Source organism: Vombatus ursinus, unplaced genomic scaffold (assembly GCF_900497805.2).
Source record: "Vombatus ursinus unplaced genomic scaffold, bare-nosed wombat genome assembly UNPS02014959.1, whole genome shotgun sequence".
Classification (NCBI taxonomy): Eukaryota; Metazoa; Chordata; class Mammalia; order Diprotodontia; family Vombatidae; genus Vombatus; species Vombatus ursinus.
Window position 1 is genome coordinate 7,401,213 of NW_020954737.1, and position 21,032 is coordinate 7,422,244.

Below are 21,032 nucleotides of genomic sequence, written 5' to 3' on the forward strand. Positions count from 1 at the left end.
GTAGTAGTAGTAGTAGTAGTAGTAGTAGTAGTAGTAGTAGTAGTAGTGATGATGGTGGTGGTGGTGGTAGTGGTGGTAGTGGTGGTAGTAGTGGTAGTAGTGGTAGTAGTAGTAGTAGTAGTAGTGATGGTGGTGGTAGTGGTGGTGGTGGTAGTGGTGGTAGTAATGGTAGTAGTAATAGTAGTAGGAGTAGTAGGAGTAGGAGTAGTAAGTTGGTGGCACAGTGGATAGAGCACTAGCTTAGAATCAGGAAGACTCACGATTCCTGAGTTCAAATCTGGCCTCGACACTTACTAGCTGTGTGACCCTGGGCAAGTTAAACCTCTTTGTCTCAATTTCCTCATCTGTAAAGTAAGATGGAGAAGAAAATGGCAAACCACTCCCGTGTCTTTGCTAAGAAAACCTCAAATGGGGTCATAAAGAGTGAGACAACTGAATAATAATAACAACAACAACAAAATAGCAGTAGTGGAGTGATGGGGACAGACAGATTGCAAGGGCTGAAGAGTCAGTGGGTGGGATGTGGAGGATGTGAGCAGACCTAAGTTCAATTCAAGTCCACTGGGCTGGATCTTAGATTAAAAGTGAATGACTGTGGTGTGGCCAGCGATGCGCTGACATCTGACTAATGTATGTCTTTGCAGTTAAGGGAGTTTGAGCAAGTCATTATTGAAGATCGTCTAGAAAAGGAGAAAGCCAGGAAGAAGATAGACCAAGATGCCTTGGAACTGAAGAGCATCATAAAGGTAGAAAGTGAAACTTTTTTAACATGCATAATAATGGCTTTTTAATAAAAAGTCACAGTTAGCCCAGTCACTGAGTAATGTAATTGTTACCAGTGGGCTCAGGCCCGCAAGGAGAGATAGCTCTGGGCACACGAGGACCAAGTTCGTCCTGAGTGGCTCTAACTCCACATGGGGGAGGGGGGGTTAGAAGGAGGGGGAGGTCGGGCTTCTTTCACTCTGTCTCTTTCTGACTCACTATGTTCTTACCCAAAAGCAAACCTTCAGGACATCTCTAAAACGAACTTAGGGAAAATCTCTGGATCTAATTCATGGCTAAGATCTCCCCCATATGCAAGTTACAAGGTCTCTTCTAGAAAAAGGCGTTTAATATACAATATATCAGGTAGAAGACCGTAGTTTATTTCTTCCACCACAGAAAGAATCCTTTGCTTATGATGTAAAAGACTCAGAGATGCATCCAAAGAAATACAAAAAATGTAAAATACTCATTTAACCCTATACTCATACTGCTTGGGAAAAGTAAAAAATAAACAAACAAAAACAAAAAACAAGAACAAATTAAAAAAAAAAACCTTTAATGGGACTGCTGAACAAATATGGATACTTCACATTGCTTCTGATCTGCTGTTGGCAGGGAATGGGCTGGGACAGCCTGACTCAGACCATCACCCTTTTAGTTCAAGTTTGATGTTGGAACAAAAAGAAGCACTTGTAGGTTATTCAACAGTTAACAAAAGGAGTTTTACTTAACCAACATATGAAGGATATTCAGTGAGGATACTGTACCACTTAGCTTGGGTAGATGTCTCCCCATCCCCATCTCTGCAGATCTCCTTATGGAAATAACACCTGGTCAGCAGGGTAGGGTAGTAGGGTGTGGTGATTTGCTTGGTCTCAGCACATCCTCCAAGTTTCGGAAGGGCCTAGACTTTATGGGGGGGGGTACCTTTTTATGCCCTTAGGTGACCAGAAAGCCACCTCAGTATGGCTGGAGGCTGCCACAGAGCTCTGTCCAGAGAGACACAGCTTAAGCCTTGGCAACTCACGTCCTGGGAACACCTTTGTTTCCTTTCAAGGATGGTGATCTAACCTATGCTTGGGGAGAAGGTTATACTCTGTCCTATCATACCTGCTCGGTCTGTGCACCTTCCAAGATAAGGATCTCTGGCTAGCCAGAACTCACCAACTACAGGCTGACCTGGCAGTGGCCACCTTCTCCAAAAAGCTCCTTTACCTCAAATTGGTTGGCATTTGATTTTGGAGCTCATGGAGGCTCCTTCCAAGGCTGGAAATATCCACTTTGCAAGAACACTGCTTGCTAATCTGTATTCCAGAAGAAAGCAGCAAACAGAGGAATGCACCAGGGATTTAGGTTCACCTAGAACAGCATATATGTTCCTTCTGCCACGGACTTGTAGCCATGATTGCTGATTATATTGGGTGGGGAGAGAAATGCCTTCTGCACCTATTTACTGGATGTCAGGGAAGTAGAAGATTTCCAAAGGGAGGGCTCCTAAAAGAGAAGCAGAAAGTTTCTTCTTGCTCCAGAGACTAGATGACTTCTCCTTGGACAGTCAACAAATCTCTTTTATATAACACTCCCCGCCTCAGCACCCAGTCAAGGGGACCGGGGCATCCATCTGGAGTTGCTGTATCAGCCCAGCCACACAAAGCCTACATCCCTCAGCAAAAGGGGCCATACCCACCCCAGACAATAAACATTCCTCATGAGAGAGATCTTGGTTTGCCACAGAGCAGGAAATACGTAAGGATGTGTTGTGAATGACAGTGAAACTCAATACTATTTTGCTCCACAATCCAACCACTTATGCCATGGTAATTTTGGAAGAGAAGGAAAACTTGAAAAAGGGAAGCCACTGGGGAGGAAAAACAGAGGTGATTAGAGGTTGCAGTGGAAGGCAACAATAGAAGAGTTTGTGTCCATTGGAGTTGGCCACCTGGACGATCTTTGCTGATTTCTGCTCTACAACTTCTTATTACTTCAAAATATTTAATACGTAACATTAAAATTTGTGCTGAATTTGCTTGTTTTACTGGCTTTGGCATTGAGCTCAAACAATTTTGACATGGATTCTGTAATTCTTCAGCATGAGGCCACACTTGTGTCACATTGGATATTAAGAGAACCTTTGACAAATAGGCCATTTTTTCCAAATCTAGTCTTGATTGAAGCCCATGGTTTCTCAATGAAGTTTAAACCAAGTGAGTTCCCAAGCCCCTGAAGCATGTTTATCTTCATCTCTTGTATGTATTTTTAAACCTTTTGTGTTGAGTATCATGCTGTAAGGAGGCAGCTAGGTGCTTCAAAGGGCAAAAGAACAGCAACAAAAAAAAAAATTGGCCTGATCAGAGTTCTGAAAATCTGACCAGAAAGTCCAAAGCTGAGCCCCATACACCATACAACACTATAAAGGATGGGTTCTCAAAGCACACTGTGCTGCTGGGGCATATGTGTTTATGTTCAGATAATAGCTTTTTATTTTCCCAGGAATAATTCCTAGTCATGAAAAATGCTGCTGCTTGTTGGGGACATCACAGACATGCCCCTCACCATCTCTCCTTCTCTCCTCCACTTTCTAGCTTCAGGCCTGGTGGAGAGGCACCATGGTACGGAGAGAACTGGGCAATTTCAGGATGCCTAAGAAGGACAAAGATGATGGCAAGGGGGCGAAAGGCAAAGGGAAGAAGCAACAACGGCAGAAGAGAAGATGATGGTGCTTTTTCTGGCTCCTTTTCTCTTCTTCTTTCAGGGGGTTGGGCAGTAGAAAGGAGGGGTTACAAGGGGTGAAAACCTTGCCAGCTGGATGTTATTTTTTATGTAAATAACCTTTTGGGGAGGGCCAGGACCGACCCGGGGTCCTTGATGACCTCACGTTGTTCTTTTGAAATTAAGTCCTGAAACCAGATGATTTATTTTAGGACAAAGTTTGGATTTCTCTGTCGATTTAGTGCCTTCTGTAATCTGACCTTGTATTGAGAAGGACCTTTTCCAGGGGCTCCAGGAAGACTTCTTTCTCTTTTGACACCAGTACAACTAGAACAAACAATTTCTGTGCCCATTTACAGCAAAATTGTTTAATGATGATGCACTGAAAGTACTGGAGTTAATATTGTGTCCGTGTCTAATTTTATTCCAACTCACTTATAGTGAAGAAAAATTCTTTCAGTAGTTTAACCTAGCAATACATAACAACAATGAATTTAGGGGATAAAACTCACAGCCCACAGATACGTATATTTAGTCTTCTTGTCTATGTGGTATAGTGTGTATTTCAGTATCTTTCTGTTAAATCACCCTTCTCCTAGTTCTCCTTCCCCAGAAGCTTCCTCCACTGAAGCTTGTTTCATGGTTCCTCCTTTTTCTGTCTTTGCTCCCTGAACTTCTTTCCCCAAAGGGTGACAACCCCTCAAGAGCACTATCAAGCTCCCTCACACTGTGCTCATGGGGGCCATCTCAACGGTCTCCACTCTTGCTCTTGTCCTTCCCAGAGATGAAGCATATCTGCTGTGGTCAAATGCATCCTCTCCCTCTTCCCGCCAAGAGCTACCAGGGGTGTTCTTCAGAGAGATGATGATGTTGAAAGTACATCGTCACATTGGGTCAGTCCGGCCTATGCCCTCTACACTGACTGATCTGGGTCTTCTGCTGGCTGGACAGAAGTGGGCAGCATGGTATCGCCCCAAGGCAAATAAAGGAGTTGGGAAATGGGAGTTTATAAAGTGCAGTTATCATAGTGTGTTCTGATAGGGTCTCTAATTCTGGAAAATAGAGTGGATTATTTTATGGTTGAGGAGAAAGCTGGGGCCTGGTATAGAGTAGTGAGTGGTTAATATTTTGCACAGGACCCTTTCTGATGTTAAGGTCATTTCCCTCATACTTACCCCACCTATAGGCTTCTTTTTTCTTTGCCATTGGTTGGCAAGTGGTTACTCTCTATCCCATTTCTATACACCATAATCCTTCCCACCCATCCCATCCCCAGCCCCATCATCTAACCCTTAACTGCTTACCTAGAAAACTGTTAGTAGTTTCCCAGAGGGAAGTTTGAAAATCATTACTAACCTCTGGAAGGTTAATGGAGAATAGGATTTTCTGGCATTCAAAATATGTGCAGTCATAAAATATAATATTAAAAATACTACTATGTACACCCCCTTACTTGTACCTCAAGTACAAGTTGACTTCAGTTTTTTCCATAGGGAGGGTAGTAAGTTTTATGTTGGCAGGAAGGCAAAACAAAAGTCATTAGTTGCACCAAACAAATTTTATTTATGCTTTTTATTTTTGTTTTCAAATCACAGTCATTTCTGGATACACTGCCCACTCCTACCCCCACCCCCAACTCCACCATGAGCCATTGACAAAAACAACCAATTGACTCAGTAACTACGTCTCATAATGTATGCAATATTCTGTATCTAGAATCCCCCACTTCTCTACTGAAAAGGAGCAGGGTACATGTTCTCCTAGAACTAAACTAGTTATTCCACATCACTTCCTGGCTTCGTCTTCTGGACACCTCGGGGGCCTCGTTTCTACCAGGCTTGCAGGGAACTGGCTCCAGGACACAGCTTCCTGCTGGCCTGAAACACACCACCTCTTGCTCATGCCTATTGCAAGACAGGCTTCCAGATGCCTGGACATAACCGCATGGCAGGCAAGAGGTATGCCAGAACCTTGGGGGTCAACCCGCCTTCGTGAATGAATCTCACCATTCCTCTGCCTAAACTTCCTCCGAAGCTGGCTAGCATACCCCCATCCCTTCTGTGTCTTGTTGTACGGAGGACGCTGAATCTTTAACTACCGGAAGAACAATTCCCCTTCCCTCACGCCAGCTGTCTGCTCCTTCATTCTCATCTACTCCAGCCCGGACTTGTACAATTGGCCAGGCTTGACTCAAGCCTTTCCTCTGGCACTTTAGGTTCTAATGTTGGAATGAAATGACCTATTTGTAGGTCATTCCAGACTTAACAAAAGTAGGTCAAGTTTACTTAAACAATACACAACAAAAATACAGTACTTGATTTTTGCCCTGAGGCAAGATAACAGGGACTATTTGCTAGGGCTAGGTCTGGGGCCATGTGGGATAGGTGAGTGCTCCATTGGTATAAGGAGCCCATTGGGCAGAGAAGTAGCCACCTGTCCTTAAGTTAAGTGGATTCTCAACACAATGTGACATCATGACTCCCATGTCCAATTGGCAATGGATCCATTCCATTTTGCCTTTATTATAAGGGCATCAATCTGTTTATTCAGTTCAATGGAGGGCATATGATGTTTCTAATGAGCTGCCTCACAAACAACTATACGTGGGAGGAGCATCAACAGAATTCCTCCACTGGTTTGGATCCCAAAGGGGAAGAGAGTCTTTGATCTCCCCAGACTCCAGGTCATTGATTAGGCCTATAGCCACTACCCAGGAATCAGTTTATATGAATTTAGGTCAAGCATTTATTAAGCACCTATTATGTCAAAGATAGCTAGGTGGCGCAGTGGATAGAGTAATGAACTGGGAATCCCGAAGAGTCTTTTTCCTGACTTCAAATCTGGCCTCAGACACCTATGGGCTGTGTGACCCTGGGCAAGTCACTTAACCTGATTTGCCTCAGTTTCCTCACTTGTAAAATGAGTTGGGGAAGGAAATGGTAAACCAATTCTTTGCCAAGAAAACCCCAAATGGGGTCACAGAGAGTCAGAGATGACTGAAACAACTCAACAACTTGTGAAAGATACTGTACTAAGTGATGAGGATACAAAGAGGAAAAAGAGTTCCTGCCATCAAGACGCTTACAATCTAATGGGTGGGGGGTGGGGTGAGGGGGAGACTACATACAAACAACATATGAGGAAAGGCAATGAGATTAAAGGAGATCAAGAAAGGCTTCTTAGGGCAGCTAGGTGGTGCAGTGCATAGAGCTCCGGCCTTGGAGTCAGGAGGATCTGAGTTCAAATTTGACCTGGTTAGCTTGTTGTTGTTTGTCCTTCATTCTTGAAGAGGACCACGAAGAGGACCAGGAGGATGATGCCATGACTTGCAAATAAATTGGATTTAAGTGAGGCAGGGCTGTGCAAAGTCACCAGCCTCACTCTCTCCTTCAGAGCCATCTGGGTCCAGTGGCAAGATCCAGATCGGGATGAGTGGAGATGGCCCTGGATGCAGTGGGAGACCTTGGCCTTTTTAAGCTAAGGTCTTTCCCAGGTCTCGGTTTGTCTGAGGCTATACTCATTCAGTGATTAAGGCTAGATGAGAAATGAAGTCCCCCCCCTCAAAAAAAAAAGACTTCTTTTACCTACTTAAAAAAAAAAAATCATTCTGAGAGGGTAAGACCCTCAAGGTTTCTGGTCAAAATAGAAACAATGGTTATTTACACTCACTCTGAGACAACAAAACCCAAACAATGACAAATTGAGGGTTGGGTTGGGGCCCATTATTGGCCAGTGAGAGCCAGAGTGATTTGGGTTTAAGGCATAGTCAAGTTGAATCCCAATGGGTTTTATCAAAGCCTAGTTTTCCAGAACTTTATTTCAAGAAATTTATATTCCTTTGGGCACAGCAACCACATGTAAGTTATGATTCCCCATGGAGAGGAAGAGAAGGAGGGAAAGAAGGAAAGAGCAGCATTGCCCAACTGGAACTAGTCAGTTCTAGTTGGGTTCCCAGTGGAACAACTGCACCATGGTTAGCAATGTGACCTGGATGAAGATCCAGCAAAGGATACTGAAAAGTAGTGGGCAGACAGGTAGGAGGAGAACCAGGACATTACTAGAGTAAAAAACCAAAACAAACAAACAAACAAAAAACATCAGAGCAAAAAAGGGTATCAAGGAGGACAGGATAATCAACAGCATTAGAGACTGCAGATCATGAAGGATGAAAACTGAGAAGGGACCCTCAGATTTGGTTAACTTTGAAGAGAGCATTTTCAGTAGAATAATAGAAGCTAGACTGCAGTTAAGAAAAAAGTGAGAAGATAGGAAGGGGAGGCACCACGTGTAGATGGCCTTAGGAGTTTAGCCATGAAAGGGAGGACAGATATAGGATAGGGAGTAAGTGTGGGGTATGGGCCCAAGCTGAGACCTTTACCCCTCACCTCCAAAAAAATTTGGGTCTCATTTGTCTACTGGCCCCAGAAAACCCTTAAACTTTCTTTGAACTATCAAAGAAGTCTCAAGTGGTTGCCTGAGGCTGTAATCCCCCCAACTGGCCTTTCCTTATCTCTTATTCTTATTCCTATCAACTGGCCTTATCACCTATGCCCCATCTCCCTTTGATTCCCTAGTGAAGCCTAGTATATTTCCCTCTTTGATCTTATCCAGACCCTATTCAACCTCTACCTTCCTTATCTTCCAGTTCTTTGTTACCCTGATGAAGCCTGGCCCTCCACTATCTATTCCTGGATGAACCCATTCAACCTCCCAGACACTCCCACTGGGATTCTCCCTAAACTCCTCCCCCAGTCACCCCAGCTTCAGGATCCTCCTCCCAGCCCCTCCTCTGGTCACCCCAAATTACCTGGCTGTATATAAGATCCATCCTGGCCCCCATTTAAAATGCTGAGACTTCCTCATACCCACTTGTCCTTACAGGTGTCACTAATGTTCAGATTCCTTAAGAGTCTGGCCTGTATGGTTCCTCTAATAAAACCTTGTCTTTGACTGAAAGAGGACTTGGGTCAAATTCATTCAGGCAGGACCTGCATGTTGCGATTTCGGGGTCTCAACACCCCTAGCATCTACACCTCAACAATAAGGATGGATGGATCCAGTGAGGTCTTAGTGAGCACAGGAAATATATAGGTATGTTGGTAGTGTGATGTACAAAAAGTTCGAGACACATAGTTTCTGGGTAATTAATCATTTTATTAATCATGCTAGCATATAATTAATAAAAGGGGTCAGTGACATTCTCAAATGCCAAAGACTTCTCATGGAACCCACTCAATGCTTATATGCCCTTCAAAGAGTGGGTGTTCCTGAGGGTGGCAATCAACTCTAATTAGTTAATAAACAATGAGACAATGAATATTATAATCAGATGTGGGCTTATTCTAATTAGAGTCTGGGGGTGACTGATCACTCAATCTTGGTCAGAGAGACTTATCTCTTATCCAGACTACCCCTATCTAGGGCGATCTAGATAAAAGATACACCTCTGCTCAGACCTGGCTGAGTGGGCCAGAATTCACCTTAAATTCTTCATAGGGTTCTTTAGTTGGGTGGGACAACAAACTCCCACCCAGGATGGAAAGGCATATACCTCAGGGATTTTGGCAATCTCATCCAACAACAATGTCCTTTAGATGTTGGCTTGGCCTAACAGAGAATGAGGAAATAGGAAGAGAAAAAAAAACCCTGCATCTCCCCAATAATTGGTTATTTAATAATCATTTGGGGAATAGCTGAGTAAGTTATGAAGGGGATGGAATAAATAGTACGGTGCTAAAAGAAATGATGAAGGTTCTGGTTTCAGAAAAACCTGGGAAACCTTGTATGAACCTGATGCAAAGTGAAGTACGCAGAACACGAACAACCGACACAGTAGCAGCAATACTGTAAAATTGTAAAGAAAATCAACTTTGGAAGACTTAGTAGCTCTGATCAATGGATGACTCACTGTAATTCCAAAGGACTCATGAATGTAAAATGCTACCCACCTCCAGACTGAGATGATGATACCTCCTGATGGACTCAGTGTAGCATATCATCTTTTTTTTTTGGGGGGGGGATATGGCTAATACAGGAATTTGTTTTGTATGACTATACATATTTGTAATGGGTTTTGTTTTTCTTGCCTTCTCAATGAATGTGGAAGGGGAAAGGAAGAAAGAGAATTTGGAACTGGAAATAAATTTTGAGAGAGAGAGAGAGAGAGAAAGAGAGAAATAGTCTAGTTGTGAGTGTCCAACAGCTCCCTACATTGAAGTGGGTGGGAGCCTTAGGGTTGGACTGTGACCCCTTTCCCTAGTCTTGCATATTATTCCTTTTCTCTGTTTTGCTAGTTGGCTAATTCTTCCCCTAATTCTGTTATGTAATCAAATATATCCCTCACCCCTTTGTCTCCTACCCTTCAATTTGATTTGCTTTTTTTTCAGTGTACTATTTTTAAAAATTAATTTAATTTTTAGTTTTCAACATTCACTTACATAAGCTTTTGAGTTTAAAATTTTTCCCCCCTTCCCCCCAAGATGACATGCAATCTGATACAGGCTATACATATACATTTCTATTAAACATATTTTCACATTAGTCATGTTGTAAAGGAGAATTAGAACCAATAGGAGGAATCACCAGAAAGAGGAAACGAAACACAACAGAAGAAAAAAAATAACAAATAGTATGCTTCGATCTGCATTCAAACTCCATAGTTCTTTCTCGGGATGTGGATAGCATTTTCCATCATGAATCTTTTGGAGATGTCTTAGATCCTTGCATTGTTGAGAAGAGCTAAGTCTATCAAAGTCATCACACAGTGCGGTTGTTACTGTGTACAACGTTCTCTTGGTTCTGTTCATTTCACTCAGCATCAGTTCATACAAGTCTTTCCAGGTTTTTCTGAAGTCAGCCTGTTCATCATTTCTGATAGCACAATAGTATTCCATTACATTCATATACCACAATTTGTTCAGCCATTCCCCAACTGATGAGCATCCCCTAATTTGCTAGCTTTTAATGTTATTTTCTGCATCCTTCTCTAAAAATAATTGTTCACTCATTTTCTTTATTATTTCTCTTCCCTTTCTGCCTATTTCAGACTTTGGTTCTTTGATTTTTTTATTCCTTCTTTAGTCCTTGTATTTCCCATAGCATTGAAGTTTCTAGGGTATCTATTTTGAGTTCCCTTTTCTAAATAGTTTCTCTAGAATTACCTTGTAACCCCTTCCTCCTCCCCCCACCATTGTGCCTCACTCTAATTCCTGTGGAGGTAGAGAGGTTAGAAGTATTACTCTATGGTAATAATATTCTGTAATTCATTACCACTCTCTACCCTCCCTGTGATCATTTTTTCACCCCATTTGTCATAAAAATCTCCTTTCTAGGTCCAGGTCTTCCCACTTTTCTATGTGTCAATTGCTCCCAGAATCTCTGATTCTTCTCCTGATGCAAAATGTAGTCCACGCAGGAACAATACTCTTTCAAAGACAGCATCAGATCCTTGCAAATTTTAGCTATTGTAAGGTTGTATATCCCATTATAGGATCTCTTCCCTTCCCTCCCCCATGGGAGCATTCTTCAGTGGGACCCCCCCCCCACTGAATTTCCTTCCCTTTGCCACCTCATCCATTCTCTCGTAGGCTCTATTCCTCCTCAGATACTACAGTAGTTATTAGATCAGTAGATATACAATAGTTACGCACCCTCTCATTCTACAATCAAGTCCCACAAAAAAACATTGATTCACCTATAGGTGGTGTGGTGTGTGGTTTAGACCATGATGTTTTAGACCTATTCCTTCACGCTCACTTATTAGATTTCCATTTTCACTCATCTCCTTGTGCACTCTTAGAAGGAAATCTCTTAATTGTCCTCTGTTGTTATTTTGTTATTGTGATGGTAAGGTATCTTTTTCTTTGTAGTTTTTTCCGCCCTTCTTTCCTACAGCGATTTATATCATTTCTTGTATCTTTCTGGGGTGCTTTCTTGCATTTCTGTTGTTGCAGGTGCTCATGAATTAAACAATCTGCTCATGTCTGATTCTCAACCTCCTGGTTGTGCTTATATCATCCCATATTAGTTATATATGTCTTCCCTATTTTTCTGCACTCCTCATAGCCATTGTTTCTAGGATATGCCACTACATTCATGCACCACAATTTATTCAACCATTGCTTAATTGACAGGAACCCAACTGTTGGCACTGTATGCGCACACACACACACATACACAATATTGTTATAAATATGGTACATATGGGGCCTATTTTTTACCTCCTTCAGATTTATGCCCTGTAATATCATCTCTGAGTCAAAGTATGAACAATTCAACCCTTTTCTTGTGTAACTCAAAATTATTCCCCACCCCTGGGTTGGACCAATCCATGGTTGCACAACCAGTCTATTAATGTTCCTGCTTTCTCATAGCCGTTTTGACATTATTTCAATCTTTTATCATCACTGCCAACTTACTGGGTGTAAGGTGAAACTTCAGAGTTGCTTTAATTAGCATTTCTGTTAACATATTGATTTTATCTCCTTGCTATGGCTTTAACTACCATAGATTTGTGGTATCTCCATCTGCAGATTACAGAGTCAAAAAGTAATACAGGAAAAAAAAAAAACTTGACCAAAAACATGACCAATTACATGACCTTCCTCCAAAGTCTCTATAAATGAAGATCCCAAAAGGTATTTCAAATTTAATGGTCAGGGAGCATGATGAGACTTAAAGCAATTTTCTGTAACTGCAGAATGAATTCAAAGAGTGAGATAGAATAACAGAAATTAAAAGTTCAATTAAATGCCTAAAGGTTTCTCTGGCTGGCTGTCTATGGCTATATGTCTGAATTACAAAAAAGCTGTGATAGCTAAGAGCAAAAAGGGCTGAAATGACCCTCCTTCCCCACAACTACCATATTAGGTCATCCTAAGTACTAGCAAATAGCCATGCAGCAGAGAAAACAGACCAATAGAGGGATCCAGAATTAAGAAGGCAGCTCACAGCATGATGACATCACTAGACCTGAAGATTCAATGGCTCTGCAGGGAAAGAAGTCTCAACATCAGAGACAGAGAAGTCTTCCAGTGGGACACCATTAGAGTATGTTATTTAGGCCATGTGTACTCTCCTACCAGTGGTATAATGTCTTGTGGGAGAGTATACTGCTCTGTATATTGGGGAGGGGACAGTTGGGGTGGGATTTTCCTTGTCATGTATTTAACTAAGCTACTTAAATGTCTTTTTGCTTTGAATTAGTGGTTACTCTGGTAAGATATTTGTGAGGGCTCACAATCTCTGGTTTTGAATGGATACTGATCAAAACTGTGCATCCCACAGTTGAGGACATCCAGGTTAAATGTTCTATAAAATCAACAAGTATTCACTGAGTCCTCTGTGGTCAGCATTGTGTTAGGTGCTTTCAGGAAGTACGATAAAAATGTTGGTATTACTGACAATAATTTACATGTCAGAGCTATACCAATCAAACTACTGAGGGGTTTGGAAGGGCAAAGAATCTTAGGAAAAATAATGAAAAAAGTAGCAATGAAGGAGACCTAGTAGTATTAGATCTCAATTATTCTATAAAGCAATAATCATTCAAACAATTTGGTACTGGCTAAAAAATAAAAGTGTATAGTGGAACAGATTAAGGAAAACCTAAAAGCAATAAAGCATATTGCACTAGATTTTGGTAAATCTAAGGATACCAACTATTGAGGTAAGGAGTCCCTATTTGATAAAAATTGCTGGGAAAACTGGAAAGCAATCTGGCAAAAATTAGTTCATTTGTAATTTTTTATAGTATATGACAAGATGTTAGTATTTAGACTAACTATACTATGTCATAAACTATAAGAAATAAGAAATGAATTAGATTCAAAAGATCAAATCACCAAAAAAAACTGGAGGACAATGGAAGATCTCTTTTACAACCATAATAATAAAATACCTAAACAAGATATGATTAAAAAAGGTAAAATGAATAATTTTGATTATATAATATTGAAAAGTTTCTGCACAAGCAAACTAGTTGCAGTTAGAATCAGATGTGAAACAATTTGGAAAAAATCTTCACAGCAAATCAAATATCCAAGACATAGAATCAATACTTATATACCATGGTATACTGAAAAAATGTTTATCTGGCTCTCAAAAAAACGTGCTCCAGGGGCAACTAGGTGGCGCAGTGGATAGAGCACTGGCCTTGAAGTCAGGAGGACCTGAGTTCAAATCCGGCCTCAGATCAAATACTTGACACTTACTAGCTGTGTGACCCTGGGCAAGTCACTTAACCCCAATTGCCTTAAAAAAAAGTGCTCCTGTTATTTTAAAGTTTAATGTGCATTATTAACATTTTCTCCATCACTCGTCTAGAAATCATCAAAACAATTGCCAATTCCTAGTATGTTAATTTCTGAGGTGAAAATACACTGCAAATTAAATCTCTTTTCAGCTGCTTTCTTTTCCTCTGATTGGAGAGTATCAACATCTGAGAACTCCTCCCAGACCCTTCATATAAGGTGGGGGCTGGGGATAGACAGTGGAATTCACGAACTTTCCCCCTCCCTTACTCTCCTCCTCCTTTACAGCTTCTTTTTATATGTTGCCTTCTCCTATTAGATTGTGAGCTCTCTGCAGGCAGGGACTGCCTTTTGCTCTTCCTTGTATCCCCAGCACTTAGCACAGTGCCTGACTCATACTAGGTAGATACTTAATGTTTACTGACTGACTGATCATCTCTCAATAACTGGTCAAAGTGGGTCAAAAGATGAACAGGTATTTCACAAATGAAGAAATGTAAGCTACCAACTACTACAGAGAAAATATAATCCAAGTCATTGGTAATAAGAAAAAATGAAAATCAAACAACTCTGAGATTCAATATCACATCCATCATTCTGGCAATGAGGACAAAGAAAATAGCCATTGCTGTAGGGATTATGAGACCACAGGCAAACTAATGTACTGTTGGTGACATGAACTAGCTGAACCATTTTCTTTTAAGAAAAAAAAAAAGGGGAGCAATAATCCCCAAGTCACGAAACTGTACAAATCCTCTGACCTAGTGATAGTACCATTATGTAATTCTGGGAGTTCAAGGACAGAGGGAAAGAGCTGCTTTATATGAGAATACTTATAATGGCACTTTTTCCTTGGCAAAGAACTAGAAACATCAGTTAGCTATCAACTGGGAAATGGCTGAACAAATTGTATATAAATTCAATGTAACATTGTTGTGCCATAAGAAACAAGAAATATGACATTCAGAGGAATGCACAAAGATGTGTATGAACTGATGCAGAGTGAGGTGAACAAGAATCAGGAGAACAAATTTATACGATGGTCATGACATGAGGGGAACAACTGTGAAAGACTTCAGAATTTTTAAGCTACAACTATTTATGACTTCAAAACACAGATGACGAATTGGTAGAAAGGTGACAGACTGGAGGAATACAACCGGACGTGCATTCTCAGATATGGCCAATATCTTTATTTGCTTTGCTGGACTGTACATATTTGGCATAAGGGATAACTTCTACTTGGGGGGGAGTTGAGTTTATGGGGAGTGACAGAAAGCATTCCAAAGACATTCTGAAAGTTGCACAGAGTGGAAAGAGAAAAAAACAGAGCAATTTGTGACTGCCTAGTTCAACTTATATTTTTAAAAAACCTATTGTTAAAATGTAGAAACTTCTTAATGACTTCATTGCTTCTTTACTAATGGAACCTCCTGCCCAGCAGCTGGTCCCATTCAACTCAGACAGTTCTTGCTGGTAAATAAAATTTCTTTGCTCCTCCTTATTGGCATAATGTTATTCAAGCCTTCTCCAACTTTCCTCCCAGCAATCCCTGCTTGGTGCCTTTATGGCATGTGTTTTCAGCACATAACATTCTGGGTAATGGAATATTTTCCTATGGTCAGCTGTAACACAAAACACATACAACCTCCTGGAAGAGGCATTGCTTATATGAGAATATTTATATTCTTCTGGAAGAGGCATTGCTGCTGAATACTGGGTATGTACTGCTAAACCAAATGGAAGAAATCTAGGAGACCTACAAAGGTTCTTTCTCCTTTTAAGGAAGCTTAGGCATAGTAGTCTTCTAAAGACTCCTTTATTGTATAAAAGAGAGAAATAACACTAATGGTAAAAAACAACCGTCATGTAAGAGAGAAAAAATGCTTTGGTAAGTCAACATTTGAGATATTTTGGCAAGTGGAACCCTTAACTCATAACCTTTAAGTGGTTAGCCAAAAGAAGGAAATTTTCAGGCTAATTAGGTTGTCAGCAATCTTGATTTGATGATATGGGGACATCCTGCTATTAGAGAACACTGACAAAATAATGTCCTGGAACATGCTCTTTCTTTGGTTTACCGATGCAAATACTTTGGCCATGTTTCATGTACATCAATTCTCATGTCCAATATCAGTACTCCGTAAATAATTCCGTTTTGAATGTTAAATATCAAACATGAAGACCGTGTGGTACTTCCTTTAATCTTCTACTCAGGGAATCTGATACTTGCCACTCACATCTCTGTGAAGGAAGCTATGCTTGATAGTACATTTTCAAATCAGTCTTTATTTCATGCTACTTAAGTGTTTCAGGTTTTTATTTTAATATCAATGTGCTAGTTTACACTAATGGCAACATATAGGTAATTTAAAATAACATACATGATATTGACATATTTATACTTCTTAGAAATGATGGAATGTATTTACAGACATACAAATATATGACAGCGTTTTAAAAATTCCTTTACTAATTACACGTTTACAACATTTTTTGAAATGATCAAATGAAAATGCTTTATTAAGCTCTTTCATTGTATTATTTGTTAAAAAAAAAAAAAAGGTCTTCAAATGTCCACATTTTCCTTCATTCCTATACCTGTTTTAAAAGTCCATTTTTTACAGAAGCATTAGAATTCATCTGGATAAGCACACATCACCAGATACTGTGAAGCTTCTAAAGTAACAGAGATGATGAATTATTTAATTAGTTGTGCTTTTTAAAAATAATAAGCCATAAGGGAAATGATAAATATTTTCCCACTTCCTCTGAACATAAAGGCCCTAAGTCAGATGAAAGAACAGGCTCCAAATGCTGCAACAGGAAAGAAAACATGATTGTTGTGTGTGTGTGGGGGCAACTGGGGTTAAGTGACTTGCCCAGGGTCACACAGCTAGTAAGTGGCAAGTGTTTGGTCTGAGGCCGGATTTGAACTCAGGTCCTCCTGACTTCAGGGCCGGTGCTCTATCCACTGCTCCACCTAGCTGCCCCTGGTTCTTGCTTTTGACACAGAAAAATACAATTTAAAACACAGCTGACATTTTTCTTTTTCATGACTACAACCAAAAAAACTGCAGGGAGACAGAAAAATTCCTACCCTGACTCAAAATGCAATGAGAAGCTGCAGCAAGTTCACATATGTTCTATGTTAAATACACGGATAGCTGAGACATTGTTTTAGGTACCTCTTTTTATCCTGGAGATCTAGAGTACAGCATTTAAAGCTGGAAAGAACCACCCCTTCATTTTATAAATGAAGATGCTCATCTTACAGAAGAACAGTGAAGTGAATTCTCAAAAACCACAAAGGTCGAAGGCAGGAGAGCCAGAATTTGAACCCAGATCCTTAAATGCCAAACAATGCTACTTCTACTATACTAGGCTACTCCTTAATGTGATTAAGTGGGTATAGGGACAGGGATTGGTCATACAGATTTTTAGGTGCCAGTGCCTGCATTTGGATATATTTTTATTTCAATATTATAGACCTCTTTATCTCTGGCTGTGGGAGTTTGTCAGTACACAAACAAAATTCACACAAGCATAAATCTTAAGTTCTAAGTCATATGGTTGGTGAGTTTGTGTGGTGAGTTTGTGTGGACTCTTGAAAACGATGGGGTCTGGCTCCCACTACCCTTATTCCATTGCTGTTGCTCATCCCTGAGAACCAGCCACCTTCATCAGGTGTAGCTCTGAGCTCAGAATCAGACTCCACTGCATCCCAGAACACATGAATAGTTGTTCCATTGTAAACCTGGTCTAAATGACCCACATTGTTAAGCTTCAGATTTCTATGCTAGAATAAGAGGGTTTTTATTTTGCCAAAAGTTCATAGGATTTGGAGCTGGAAGGGATCCTAAAAATCATCTAATCCAATTCTTACACTCTGCAGATAGGGTTGCTGAGGTTCAGGGAGAGGAGTGGTAGTAGCTCAGCTGGGACTCAAACCCAGGTTTTCTGATCACTGGCATGCTTGGGTGATCAGGCTGTGACATATTATCAAGAATACTTTCATGCATGAGATATGGCATAAAGACACTCCCTAGGAAATGAGTGATGGCAGATGGCTAGGGTGGCTCTGAAGAAAACCAAAGGACCATGTCTAATGCAATGGATGGGCCTTCTAGGGAGGATTTAGGGAAATAGACAGCTAAGAATCGTGCAGGATGAGAACACAGGCACACGATCTAAAGAGGACTATGCCACTGAAATGAAGTCTCACACCTAAGGCCACACACTGACATCCAAGAATCTAGACGATGGCTCCTCATCCCTTCCAGACCCTATTAATTTGGTTTACAGAGGCAGCTAATCCTGAGAGATCTAACTTATGAGAGAACTGGCAATGAGGTTAATAGTAAAAGTGGCGAATGGGTCAGGCTTAAGTCACTGGCTAAGGGTCCTTTGAAAGGTTTCTTCTTCAGTGACAGACTTCAAAACAAGGTGATATCTTTAGGACAGGTGAGCACTGAATATCAGTGCTAGAAGAAAACAGATATTATCTAGTCCAACTCTTTCCTTTTACAGATGAAGAAACTGAGACCCAGGGAGGTGAGTGTTTTAGCCGTAGCCACAAGGCCAGCAGAAGAACTGGGCCTCAAACCCAGGCCTTCAGGTCCACTGATCTTTCTGTGTAGCATGCTGTTTCTCAGTAGATTCCCCACTTTTCTAAGATGCCCATAACTAAATTCAACTATGGAAATTAGCATAGGCTTAGACCTAAAAGGAACTGAAGACTGTCTTTACTTTTCTGCTTGTTTTTCAAGGCATTCTGTTAGCTTGAAGACTCAGGGAGTGTTTGCCTTGTCTTCTCTCATCTAGTGCTATGGTGACTGTAATGAAGAGGTGATGGCTCTGAAAAAAAATGGGAATGGGAATGATGGTGTAGGATCTTTTTTCTTAAGCCTCAAGAATTGAGAACCTGTTTGCAAAGATCTATCTGCCGCCTCAGAAAAATAATCAAAGACTCCAGTCAACTGATAGATAGAACTTTTTCCTACAAAGTCTGGACACAAGTGGAAGTGGGAGAAGATGGAGGGGGGCAAACCTGGGGCATCGGGCTTAGGAGCAGATAAGCTCTACCCTCTGTATCATGTTATATGCAGATTCTTCGGAGGAGACTCATCTACGTGCACCTGTGATGAATCACACTGTACTATTTTTGTTCTGGCTTTGATATGACATAACATGGCTTTTAGTTTAACTGATTCTCATGTGTGACTGGAAAAAACAAATAAATGATGGAACATTACTTCAGAAAGTCAATACTTAATTCTTTTTGTAGGACTTACGGAAGAGGATAAGAAGGTATCATGATTGAGTCTTAATGGGACCAAACTGTGTTCCTTCGAGGAAATTCTATTGGGTATCTTAAAGTAACCCATTGCACAATAAAACATCATATTAAAGCTGAGTAGTCAGTTTGGGCCGGTAATTCTTCTAGTTCAACAATAATCCTCCCACAGGACCAAATAAGGGAGGCCAGAGTATTCCTTAAAATCAAATGGCATGATCTCCCCTAAAATGGAGAAATGAAGCAAAACATTCCTGTCAGGAATTCTGGAAATATTCCCTTCTAAGAAAACACACCCATACACACTTTCAAAAAACCAGATGCCTGGCAGTGGTAGTCACATCATCTCTCTCTTCTGCTTGGCCAAGACAAACCCTCAAGGTCCTGGTAGTCTTTACACAGCAGACAACTGGTGCTGCTGTTGCTTGGGTGGGGCAAGTTCAAGGAGGGCCTGGACGGTCACTGCTACCTGGGTCAAACCTTTTTCTTCTAAAATATGGAGAGGCAAACATAATCGCTCCTGAAAGGGGATAACATAACACAGAAAAAAAAATGAAAGAAAAGAAAATGGAATGAACACCACAGTTTAAAAGAACAAAACAAAACAAAACAACCCTGCCCACTTACTAACTGAAAGATGAAATGCTAAGACATGAGAAAATCAACTAAAATATACAAAATCAAATGCATGGATTGTATCTCACAACTAATTATTCATGATAATTTATTCTAATAAATTAAAGAGGGATAACTATACAGGCTAAATATATATCCACCATTACATATTAGTATGTTCCAATGACAGTCATTTTATTAATCAACAAAATTCAATGCAAAGAGAACATCTGGAAGGGACTGAGAGTGGACAAGTGGCATATACTTCATTTTTTTAAGAGGAATATCACATAGGAAGAGTGGATGACAGTTGGAATAGAAGAAACAACTTTTTTCTTTTTTTTTTAATGACAAAGATCCAAATATAAGAGTAGACACCTGAAGCAGAAAAACTTTAAACTCTCTGACAATTTGCTGAGACCTGGAAGAGACCACCGAATCAAAGATCTGGACTAGGAAGGGACCTTAGAGGTCCTCTGGTCCAACCTCCTCATTTTACATATGAGGAAACTGAGGCCCAGGGAGACTACATGACTTGCCCAAAGTCACATAGGTAGTTATCATCAGAGGCAGGGAGTAAACTCAGATCTTCTGGCTCCTCCTATTGCACCACACTGTCTCTTAATGCACTACAAGGAAGTGCTTTGGAAATTACATGCCAGCTACGTCAGAGATGCTCATACAAAAATTCTGACAAACCCGGGAGCAATGAACATGAGGTAGACTGTCATCTGCGTATTTGGAAACTTGGGTATTACTACTCTAAGAGATACTATAAGAAAAGAAGGAAGTACAGTTTGAGCTTTTGGGCTTTAGACTTACTCATTTAAGGTAAATTCTCCTTAACTGAGATTAATAGGCAGATGGAGGGAGGGGCAGGAGATCAAGCTGAATTAGGGAAAAATTTGAATTACAGCTTTTTGTTAAAGTGTATTTTTGTAGGATTTAAGTGTGTATATAGTGATTAGAACTAAATTAACAAAACATTATCTTATAAAGGACATAACAAATTTCTGAAAATAATTTGAGGTTAATAGGTCAGTGGTTCGTCTGCACATGTGTACTTGTAGAGGGCTGAAGGGCTTTAAATACCTTGTTCAGTCCTGCTTCCAAAATACATGTGGTTAGTAGGCTCTTTCCCTATGAGCTCAAAGTGGAAACTTTCCCTGGTACTTCCAGGCCTCCTGTCACAAATTAGGGGAATCCTAATGAACAAAGTTTAACTATATGCCCAAACTGCTTGGGTGAGAAATGGAGTGTACACAACACTAAAAGAACACAAGGAAGCTATCTGGCTCCACTGATAATTTAAGTGCATCTATAAATGAAAAAAGGTGATTTTCCTGTGCATTCATTTGCTTAATTTTCACAGGCACTCATTTCTCAGTGTTATTAAT

At 40.5% G+C, this 21,032-nt stretch overlaps 2 protein-coding genes across 7 annotated transcripts in view; one reads left to right on the top strand and one right to left on the bottom strand.

Annotated features, from left to right (window-relative positions):
* Window positions 1–4,851, top strand: part of IQCG (IQ motif containing G) — a 75,355-nt gene extending 70,504 nt beyond the window's left edge. For all 3 annotated transcript variants that reach the window (XM_027845252.1, XM_027845251.1, XM_027845250.1), the window contains 2 exons: window positions 645–746; window positions 3,348–4,851. In XM_027845252.1, the coding sequence (XP_027701053.1) occupies window positions 645–746; window positions 3,348–3,479 (234 nt within the window). In that variant the 3' untranslated portion in view covers window positions 3,480–4,851. The remainder of the gene's footprint in view (window positions 1–644; window positions 747–3,347) is intronic.
* An 11,868-nt stretch (window positions 4,852–16,719) lies between these two features.
* Window positions 16,720–21,032, bottom strand: part of LRCH3 (leucine rich repeats and calponin homology domain containing 3) — a 160,344-nt gene continuing 156,031 nt past the window's right edge. For all 4 annotated transcript variants that reach the window (XM_027845198.1, XM_027845196.1, XM_027845197.1 and 1 more), the window contains one exon: window positions 16,720–19,540. In XM_027845198.1, the coding sequence (XP_027700999.1) occupies window positions 19,415–19,540 (126 nt within the window). In that variant the 3' untranslated portion in view covers window positions 16,720–19,414. The remainder of the gene's footprint in view (window positions 19,541–21,032) is intronic.